This window comes from Notolabrus celidotus, chromosome 1 (assembly GCF_009762535.1).
Source record: "Notolabrus celidotus isolate fNotCel1 chromosome 1, fNotCel1.pri, whole genome shotgun sequence".
NCBI classification, from domain to species: Eukaryota; Metazoa; Chordata; class Actinopteri; order Labriformes; family Labridae; genus Notolabrus; species Notolabrus celidotus.
In genome coordinates this window covers 41,164,587-41,175,759 of record NC_048272.1, presented here as the reverse complement: position 1 = coordinate 41,175,759, position 11,173 = coordinate 41,164,587, and the positions used below count along the sequence as shown (strand labels likewise).

Sequence of the window (11,173 nt, the reverse complement as noted above, 5' to 3'; positions counted from 1 at the left end):
TCCAGCAGCACTGAGACTCTCTGCTCAGCCTGAAGTCAGGTCTTGTATCCCCCTGACCGAAAAACCTCTGGAGCACAGGAACCGCCAGGTTTATCCTGCAGTACAGGTGTCTGGTCTGGATTAGGAAAGGAGGGGATAACATGAGAAGGGAAATTGTTAAACAATAGCTGCATACTTATAATATTACTGTGGGTTTAAATAACATACTTACCCCTCTGCGGTCCTCTCTCAGCCGGAGATACACCAGCCGCCGGCCATGACGGCGGCGCTTCTCCTCTTCCTCCAGCATGAAATAAATAAATATAAATAAAAGTAATATTGCTGGCTCCATAACTTCCCTTCTCTGGTCTTCTCTTGTCTTCTCTTCACTTCTCTGGTCTTCTCTGGTCTTCTCTGGTCTTCTCTTCACTTCTCACTTCCTTTGTCTGTCTGTACTTTCGCGGGCCTGGACGGTAGAAATCTTGACGTAAAGGTGAGGGCGTGAACATTTGGTGACCCAACCCGGAAATCCTCCGAAGGCCAGACCGTCTCATTTCACAACGGTTAATGCGGCCCTAGAACGTGCCTCCGAAGGACTCACCTCCACAGACCGCGTAGGCTGCGTCCTCCGAAGGATGCAGCCCCTGAATTGAGACACAGCTAGTGTGTGTGAACATGATGAAGTCCAGACTCCTGATTGACTTTAAGTATTACAGGGCGACAGGAGATCTGGACTCCTTCCAGCAGGCTTGGGGTTTTAAACAGATTCTCTGCTCTGTGGCAGGGGACACGCTGCAGTTTGGAGGTGTGCTCATGTGAATCATGTATCTATTGTATGTATGTATGTATTAATCTGACGTCAGTGTATGTAAGATTAATAATGTAGTTTTGATTTGGATTTTGTTAGAGCAGCAAATCTCTCTCTCTCCCTCTCTCCATGATTTTATCATTCTGAAGGTAAGATAAAAACTTCCCTTTTGAGACTTTGATAAAAATATTGAAATCCCCAGAGTTCTACGATGTATAATGACAAAGTTATGAAACATGTTTTAATTGGGTTTTCTTCCATGTGGTCAACAGCGCCATCTAGAGGAGAAGATGTTAGATGTTGTATTGTGTAAACCCTGTGTTAGAAGTTCTGTTAATTATGTTTAACTGAAGTTTAACTTAAGTAACTTAACTTATGAAATCTGCATCCTAAGATAACGCTAATCATTAATGAGAACTCATCTTTGACGTTTAAGGTACGATGTATTTTCCCTGTGTCATAGATTACTCTGAATTGTTTGATTATGAAGAATTGTGCTTACTTTCACTTATCTTTTAAATCCATGACTAGCTTTAATTGAAGAATATGCATCGGTGTTAGGCGTAGTGATATGTTTATATTAACGCGATATTTTGAGAGAAGTTTGCACGATAATTATAATACAAATCCTTTATTCAGAGGCTGTGTTAAAGGTGAAATCTAATGGTGCGTTCACACCATACGCCAATAGAATCATTCGCACGAATGAAGTACATGTGAAGTCAATGCAGAGACGCGAGTACTGGTCTGGCGGCGCGAATGGCGCGCATCATTCGCACGTATGAAGCAAATTCATTTGCGCGAACGATTTGCAAGAGTTGAAATATCTGAACTCAAGCGAATGAATCGTGGCGCGATAGCCAATCGGCGTGCAGATCCCCCGGTGACGTGTGTTGTGTGACGTATGGACCAGCTGAGATTCCCTTATCTGGAATATATGGGACACTTTGATTCTATCACCGTGCAGCTTCCCCAAACTCTGTGACTCTACCTGTTCTTATGGGATGAGGAATAAACAGGAGCTCACTGTGAGGACAGAGAGGGAGCAGGATTATGTGGTGAGTTGTGAAAAACTTTGTCTGTCAGCTATCAGCTGTTGTAGCAGGAAGTTATCTCTGCCTACTTTAGTATAACCTGCTTCCCCATTCAATGTCCGCGAGCTCAACCTTGTTACTGCGGTCAAGCCAGCCTCCACTTCAGAAACGAAAGTCAAGCCAGCCTCCACTGTCTTCTGTTTGATGACAACAGACAGCTGTGGCGTGGGAGCCCCCCTCCCTCTTGCGTATATTCGCGTCTTGGCACTCGTTTAAACACGCGATTTTGACGCACGAATAGAGCGAGTCTTTCGCACGAGTAAACACAAAACATTCTTGCGATCGTTCGCGTTTGGTGTAAACGCACCATAAAAAGGAGGTAACGCCCTGTGAAGGCCTATAAAAGTCTTCTGCTTCTCTTCCTGCTTCTCTTCCTGATTCTCTCTCGTGACTCTTCTCGGACACTCCTGCGTCTCTCCTTCTGGGAGCGCCTCTGCCAAGGCCCCCCTCCCTTCATTTTAGGCCTCTCCTAATACTTTTGGCCTCTCTTTAATTTCTTTGTCCCTTGTGGCAATTCTAATTTTCTAGGAACCTTTTCCCGCTGTGAAACCAAACTCAGCGTTGATAATTTTACTGCAACCAAAGTAACTTCTTTAAGTTTCTTTTGACTAAAGTCTATTTTTCATTTTAAGAACATTTTTCCTGTTTTCAATCTTTTACACTAAAGTCACACACATCAAAGCTTGTCTTTTTGATAAAGACATTATTCTTGGTCTTTTTTTAATATATTTTTGACCACGAGTCATCACTCCCACATCTCTGGAGCAGCAGTCTGTGGACCAGACCACATGACCACGCAACAGAACCAAGCCGTCTACCCCCGGGCCAGCCGATTCAAACCTCCTCTTCACAGCACCATCTCTTGGTTCTTAGGACGGAAATCCGACGGACACGAGACAACACGCAGAGAAACTGGAGCAAACTCCTCTGGACCCATCGGAGACTGGCTGATGGTTCTGGATGACAGTAAGACTGTTCCTGAATTTCTGTGGTCGAAGTTGATTTAGGCTTCATTCTGAAAGTCCCATAGTTTTACTATATTTCCAAATCAGAGATTTAAATTAGTGTCTAAAACTCTGTTTTAAACAACTAAACTAAATCGCTGGTTATCCATTTGTCTGTTATTCATCTATGTTCATTATCTGCTATAATCAGAATCTATTCATCATTCTATTTACATTAAACTTCATATATTATAAAGGATTTTTTTTTTATCAAAATTAATTTTTGAAATATAATTTCATTTTAATATCTGAATTACCCATACACACAGCTACAAGTATGTGCTGCTGTTACATCAGAAAGACTATGAAATTCAATCCCAAATAGGCTACACGCGCCCTTTTCATTCTTTGCTTGTTGACTTATATTTTGAATTGAATTTTAATTTTAGATCAAGTTGTAGCTGAATGTCCGAATGAAGTATCAGTCTAAAAAGGTGAATTTCAAACTCTATTTGAACATGTTTAAAGGCCAATCTAAATGTGTTCAATCCTAAGTTTTGCTAATATTCCTGCATCTATTGTATCATGAGACCTATGTCGTGACGGATGATCTGGATTGTGATTGTGATTCTTATTCTATCTGTTGTGTTTGATCCTAGGTACAACTTTGTTCTCTTTGGAGGGATAGACGGCTATTCAAGGAAGGCAAGACTTTGAATTGTCGGGGGGAAAACTTCAGCATGTTTTTAAGCAACCTTTCAAGCAGGGAGTATACTTTCCTCCTTATAGGTTTCACTTGAATTTCTACACAATGGTGGTGGTCCTCAGGTAAATAATATACATTTGAATTAGTGACATTTTACCTCTATTGCTTCTCTCAACCTTTATTGACAGTATGGCAGTAGTGCCTTTCCCATCTGTTACGTGTCTGCAAGTCGCATGACATGAAAGTCAGAGGTCATGGACAGGGACACTAACAAAAAGAAACTTCAAACCCTCAAATACAAACAGATGTAAGGCCTTTGGGGTCTAAAAGGTGGGAGTGGAGGTGTAAAGCTCCACAGCCACCCACTAATACTACAAAGAGTAGACAAACTAAGGAACAGGCCTAAACCAACTGTAATCTGAAAAAAACTCTCCTGAGAGATCAATCCTCTTTTTAATGATCCTTTAGTCACCCTCCTTCCCTCCACAATACACCCACAAACATACACACACTCTCTCACAACACACTCTTCAAAACAAACCCAGAGAAAACAACTGAAGGTGTTGTCTTCTCTGTTGCACACACCTAACTGAGGGAAAGGAGCTCCTTTTATTGAGCAGCCAGGCTGATGAGCTCAAGCTGGGTACAATGAGGGCAGGTGCTCTCAATGATGGGCTCGTTAGGAGCCCTGGAGGTCACAGACTACCTCCATCTGTAACACATCCTATATGTACATTAATGCTGTGCTTGTGACCTTCAACAACTCCCTCAATAACTTCCAGTGAAAGCTATCCTTTTCAGTGAGATTTGACCTGCAACTATTCTTCACTGGTTTTCAGTTTATCAGTGCTGAACTGCTGCTTTCAGGATTTCTCATGCCATGAGACTTGTCTGAGTTTTCATGAGCTTCCTGTTATGCATTGAAAGATTCAGAATGTATTTATTGTCATTTACATTTACACATACAAGGAATTTGACTTGGTGTTCTTCTGTGCTAAACAATCAACATACAAATAAATAATTTTAGAAAATAGATAAAATAATATTATAAATTAAACACAAAATGTGCAATGAAAGAACTGTGCAGGTATGTTTAACATTACATGCAGCGTAAACAGAAAATGTAAAGTCCAGTGTGCTTTAATGTTACACATAGATTCAGCCTTCATGTTACTGTAATGTTCTCTGACTGAATGAAGCTGTGAACAAGCATGGGTTTCCTCTGAGGTATTAATGTTATTTCAAATGTAATTATTAGGTTTTTTTTATGATTTTCAATTGTATTTCTGGTGGAATAGACCACTGAGCTCTGTGTCGGAGGCTAAATGCATAGTGATAGAATAATAATTTAGGAAGTCCCGGACCACATCTGTCTACTGGGAGTTGAAATTTTTCTAACTCCTTGGTTGTTTCCCATTCCAAAGAAATTTGTTACATAATCAATCAAACTGTTTAAAATACTTTATAGGAATATTTATCGGGAGAGGTTGGAGAGGGTAGTTAATTTTGGGAATACAGTTAATTTTCAGAGTGTTAAAGGTGACATATTACGCTCTTTTTCATTAAAATATATTGGTCTAAGAGGTCCCCAAAACATGTCTTTAAAGTTTATTGCTCAAAAAAACACTTTGAAATCAGATTTTTGGTCTGACTGTAAACCCCTCTTTTTCAGCCCTGCTCAGAACAGGCTGTTTTCTGTGTCTGCGCCTTTAAAGGAGAATGAGCTCTCTGACCACGCCCCCTCAGGAAGTGGATGTGCCCTCGGCTCTCCAGCAGGTTGATCTAATGTTTACATGTTGGCTGAATATACACGGCTGCTCACAGACCCACGTTACTTCAACCCTCTGAATCTGATCCAGAATCTGATCCTGACGGAGAGGCGCCTGCAGCAGGACCTTTCTGAACCATTGGTCACAGATTTAGTGTTTCTTATTGTTTTATTTGTCAGTATGTAGACGTGTGTCTTGGTACACAGCTACAAACATGTAGCTATGTGGCTATGCTAACTAGCGCTAGCACTTATCCATGATATATAAAAATCATCCACTAGATCTTCAAATCTGCAGACGTGGGGAGTAAAACCAACCTTTGTGTTTATTAAGACAGCCTACAACTAGCATGCCTCCCTCCTAAGCTCCTTGTTAGCACACATGTGTGCAGGGAATGAAAAACAGAGGAGGGGTTGAGTTGTATTTTATACAGTCTATGGGCTGAACAAGCTCCGAGCTCTGACTTCCTGTTACAGACCGGATGTCGTTGTGACGTAATAAAAACACTGAAAACTGAAACGGCTGGTTTCAGCACACATTTACAGAAAGGTGGAGAAATCAGAACAGGGGCAGAATGGATTCTTTTTATTTTCGGGGGGTTTGTAGACAGGGACACATATTTCAGGTAGAGAACCATTAAAAAGTCCATTTTGCATATGTCAACTTTAAAAGCCACAAAAACTACACAAGGAGAGTAAAAATTACAAAGCTTGCTACATCTAAGTTTATTTAATATATTACACAGATTTAGGATAATGCAAACAACAATTATAATAATCCACTGCTATAATTATTGTTTTTAAAACAACTTTGATAGTTTTTTTTCTTTTTTAATTTAGTTTACCTGTTTGGTTTAAACTTTGTCTGTTAAAAGTGTGGAACTTATTTGCTCTTTGATGGTGCTCCACTTTGTGGCATGTAGTAAGGCTTTAGATTTATGCCAAAATGGGCCAGCTCGTAAAAACATATACACAAGAAGATAATAATATTTCACATGTGCTCCTCGCGAGGAAATTCAACAACCGGGAGGTATTTAGGCAGATGCAGGCGTGCATAAAAGCACAGGGACGGAGGGAGGGAGTGACACTTGCTTGTGAACAACAATTCGCTCGAGCACAAATCAGCTTTGTGCGGAAAGTTTCTGCGAGAGCGCAGCGAGGCATACACGTACACACAGGCACTGCTCTGCTCTCAAAGCTGAGTTCTGCTCGCGTGAGTCAAACTACCTTTGACATATTGGAGGCGGAGACCAAGTGACGCACTGACCCTCTGATGATTGGTCAGCTTTCAACTTGACCACACCCACATGACCTCTGAAGTAGTGAAAAGGCTGGATCCAACACTGCTGCTTTGAGGTAGACTGGATCTGAAAAGCGGGCAGTAACTCATCTTCCATTTTCCCATTGATTCAAGCTACCCCCCCCCCTTCTTTTACTCACTGTTTGTCCCGAAACGTCCAAGAGAAGCTATAAAGGTGCACAAAGTCATTGGAAAGTGGAAAGTCTGTAGAAAATGGAGGGGAAATCTCTGTGTATCTCAGATGGGGTCACGCGGTAGCTAGCAACAATGCTGGCTATTAGGCTCACTCTGGGGTATGCAGCTGTAGGTCCCGTAAGAGGGTTGTTGGGTAGACCGTGAACTTGGGTTATATAAGCTGCGCTGCTGACCAATCACGACACAGCGAACTGAAACGAGCACGCTGATAGGTTCCCTCACCTGAAGTCTGAATGTACACAGACATTCATTTGGTGAATAGCTCCTGAGAGGAATATAAACAGGAACAGGAAAATCAAAACTTGTAGAGGAAAGTGTCAAAATAAAACACCTTAAATAAAATGATACCTTTTATTTCTGAAAATAATTGGACTGTATGTATAAGTGCCATGATATGATAAAATGATATCATTACACACATACAAAAAGAGCGACACAAGTTTCACTATTATGCGCATGACAAACAGTGGGAACAGTGTTATCCTATAATATGACATGGAATACAGTATCATGTATGCCATTGTTTCATGGATGAACAATGATATTTGCATTTGAGGCACTAAAAAAAAAAAAATGACATGAACTTAAGGGAACCAGTTATTTCAGATGAGCTCAAACCAAAATGTTCCCTGGCTGTAACCTGGATCATGATGTAGATGAGTGATACCTGTCTGACTCACCAATTCATTGTATGCTTGGTGGCTAGAAGTCGCAGAGTTTAAATGATCACATTTTGCCCTCTTGGGATCAAATCTGACTTGACCCGTGTCTGTAAATACTTTATGTTTACATATTCCATGACTTTTGTCAGTAGCTGTGATGTACTGCTCATTGATCCAACCATCTTTGCTGCAGTAGATGTTTGTGAATGTGTGGAGAATGTTGTGACTGAAGCAGAGCACAACTCATGTCCTACTGTCGTTATCACATGACCACTGGAGCGTGACTCGATTGGCCGGCCGTTGGGTTCGATGTGAGACGACTGATTGCTTTCCCCTCGGATAGATAGGGGAAGTTTCCCTCAAATGACAGAAGGTAATAATGGGCTACTGTCATACCAGTCACAGCCATGGGGTGGAGATGGCAAGTAGCCCCTTTTCACTTCAGGTCATTATGAGTGGTACAATCCCCCAAACACCCCGGCCACCCCCCCTTCCATATGGGGTACTTTTGGTCAAAATGGGGTACTTTATTCCCAAACGTCCCGGATGGTGCCCCGATTGGTTGGGTGGGTCGAGGTGTCCCCGCCCTCATTCCATATGGAGTACTTTTGGTCAAAATGGGGTACTTTATTCCCAAGCCCATGGTTTCACCTCTGAGGAGAAGCTAGAAGCATATGCTTGTCTGAAAGGCTTTGTGTGCTTAAAGATTAGTCCATTGAAGTCTAAGTACACAAGGCTGGTACACTGACACTGACCCTGTGAAAAGCTCAATAAATCAATTCTGGTTCCTTTGATTGCTACATTTTGGGTCACTTCTCAGTCCTAAGAAGTAGCCCATTATTACCCTTTCAGGGGTAGCCCAAGTCGCCCGTTTTTACCTGACCGAATGGCAGCTGTGACCCGCCATTGGAGGGCTCCCGCTGGCTGGCTCTTAGCCAGTGTTCGGGTGGATGGTTCCTCCAGCTCGCGGGTTCACCTCTGATGACAGTGACACTTTGCGCTACTTTTCAGTCCCAAAAAGTAGCTCATTATTACCCATTCAGGGGTAGTCCAAGTAGCTGGTTTTTGAAGTTGAATAAGCAGTGTGGTGACCCTTAAACTCTCCTCTCGCTGCATGGAGGACCTGTGGTGTCTTGGTTGCTGGTGTGTAACTGTCTATTGACATGTGTTTCACAGGTTAACCACCACTGGGGGTGTACCAACGGGAGGTGCTAGCAACGATCACACTGTTTAACTCAAGACACGGACAGTAAGTAATATTTGAATATTGACATTTACAGGTGCACTATGTGGTACTGCACCTGTCATACATGAATGACTACATGTGCAAATTTTCTTTTAAAGATGTCAAAGACGAAAACTGAGGGGGATTGCCCCATCTGCGGGAAATTACTCCAGTGCGTGTCGAAACACCTCAGGGAGATTCATCTCCTAAAGAATGGAAAAGAAAGAGCAATCCTCAACCTGCTGGCCACAGGAAGGATCCACCTGGGTGGGGGCACTTGCCCAATTCAATTGTGCAACGCCACAGTGTTGCACCTTGAAAAACACATTTGTGGACACAAAGATGTGACACAGCGGCATATAAAGTCCAGCCTTAAGGCTCTGAAGAGGCACACAGCTATCCAGCAGTTGGCAGCACTGCGGGCATCATGCCCAAACCCCCCGATGCTGAGCCGACTCGACCTGGAGGAGGATCCCCATGAGGGAGAAGACGGGTGCCAGGACCCGGCCTGTGTACACGTGCGGCAGCAGTTGGCCGAGCTGAAGCGGGAGGTCCTGGACTTGCGGACGGAATTAAAGCTCCTCAGGGTGAGTGAATCAAAAGTACAAGTCCAAATTGATTCACATCATTCAAATTCATGCAAATGAATTTGCGGTTTCGTTTTGTCTTGCTAACCACAGCACCAGGCAGGGGAGCCGGGACCTGCACCGCAGCAGGCAGGGGCGTCTGTGGACATCCCACCTCCACCACCACCACCACCACCACAGCAGGACCCGGCAGGTGCGACAGGGCACACCCCACCACAAAAGCAAGGGCCTACACCCCAGGGGGCAAGTGTCCCGGCTCTTCCTGGCCAAAAAAGAGCCAAGAAATTAAAACACTTAGCAGTTGAGGTGGAGGAGGATGAGCAGGGGCAGCAGCAGCAGGAGGAAGAGCATCTGCGGGTTGAGGAGGAGGAGGCCACGCCTGCAGCTTGTGCCTTTGAGGAGAGCTGGAGCGAGGTGAAGGATATGGTTTTGGTTAATCGGTGATGGAACAATTGTTGCGCATACTTCCTGATAACAATGTTGTGTGTTTTTTGTTTCAGGAGGAGGGCCAGAGCGAGGGCGTAAGGGCGGCCATCGAAAACATTGTGGCAGAGCAAACCTTGAAGGGCCAAAGCCCCAAAAAACATACGTCAACAAGCCAAGGCCCAGAGACCGTGGCGGCGACAGGCTGGAAGGGCCTTAAATCAGTGGCCAAAAGCCCCAAGAGGAGGGCAAGTGAAGCCCAAAGCACAAAAAAGAGGCCATCAGAGCAGGCCATTCATAACTCACTCTTAAAAATCTTTGGGGGCAAAAGTAAAGCATCCAGAATGAGAAATATCTCATTCCCTTCCTCAATGGGTGAGAAAGAACACATTGTGTGTGCAGGTGTGTGTGCAGGTGTGTGTGCAGGTGTGTCACGCCACTCTAAACACTCATCCCATCTTTGTTGTGTCTTCACAGAAAGCTACCTTGAGGATTACTCTACATTTATCTTCTGCCCTGAGGGCACAGATAAGATGCAACAAAATGCAGTGAGCAAGGCCAGCAGAGCCAGAGCGTTCATTAAGTATATGATGGTGGGGTGGGAGCAGACAAATTTTTGGACATGGGAATTCCTGCTCAACACAAAGCACTTGAAGGCGTAAGTGTTTGTCGAACTTTGAAACAAGTAACCGAGTACTCGGAACACAAGAATGATGCGGACTCAATCCAAACTTGTCTTTTCACAGATACCCGGCTGTCCTCCGAAAATTTGGATGGGCCCCACCCACAGTTATACTGTATCTGGGCCATGCAATTTCCTTCATGGAATACTTCAGAGATACCCCGCCACAGTACTGCCGCCTGGGAGCGAGTTGCTCGATCCTCATCTTCAGAGACCTAAAGAAAATTTACAAGGACGTGAGCAGGACTGTCCTGGGCCACCAGACCCTGATTAAACAAGATAAACAGGGAAGGCTGGTGGCCAAAGAGTCCCTGGCCACCTGCCAGAGGCTGGCCAAGGCCAAAATTCCATCACTGTTGGGTAAGGCTGTGTTTGGAGGCAATCACACGTACATCCATCACTGTGCTGACGGCTAAAAGGCTCTCTCTCTCTCTCTCTCTCTCTCTCTCTCTCTCTCTCTCTCTCTCTCTCTCTCTCTCTCTCTCTCCCGTTCAGATGGAGTGGAAAAAGGCCCCGCCTAAGGACCCGAAAACGAGGTACCGTTTTTTTGGGTACTTGGCGGCCTACCTCCTGTCAATCTATGGCCATAGAACGGGAGTATTGATCAGCATGAGGGTGAAGGAGGTCAAAGAGGCCCTGGGCGATGATGAGGCAGGCTACCTGATAAACGTGAGTGTTCAGTGAGGGTTCAGTCCATTCACTTTCCTGCCTGTTCTGTCGTCTCTGTCTCTCGCAGGTCATGGAACACAAGACTGTCAGAAAATACGGACTCACCCAGATTTATCTTCAGGCAGAAGAAT

The 11,173-nt window shown here is 44.0% G+C and overlaps 1 protein-coding gene across 1 annotated transcript; it reads left to right on the top strand.

Moving 5' to 3' along the window:
* Positions 1-8,800: 8,800 nt before the first annotated feature.
* LOC117812245 lies at positions 8,801-10,789 on the top strand. Its single transcript, XM_034682942.1, has 5 exons — positions 8,801-9,268; positions 9,362-9,682; positions 9,769-10,066; positions 10,169-10,349; positions 10,438-10,789. Exons 1-5 carry the CDS (start codon positions 8,801-8,803, stop codon positions 10,787-10,789), a joined length of 1,620 nt encoding a protein of 539 aa, XP_034538833.1.
* The last annotated feature ends 384 nt before the right edge of the window (positions 10,790-11,173 follow it).

What these genes read in the sequence shown, in the direction of transcription:
- LOC117812245 (XM_034682942.1), top strand. Translation starts at nt 8,801, where the DNA reads ATGTCAAAGACGAAAACTGAGGGGGATTGCCCCATCTGCGGGAAATTA. An exon ending in CTCATTCCCTTCCTCAATGG is followed by an intron (nt 10,067 to 10,168) that starts GTGAGAAAGAAC and finishes GTGTCTTCACAG; the next exon opens with AAAGCTACCTTGAGGATTAC. An exon ending in AACACAAAGCACTTGAAGGC is followed by an intron (nt 10,350 to 10,437) that starts GTAAGTGTTTGT and finishes GTCTTTTCACAG; the next exon opens with ATACCCGGCTGTCCTCCGAA.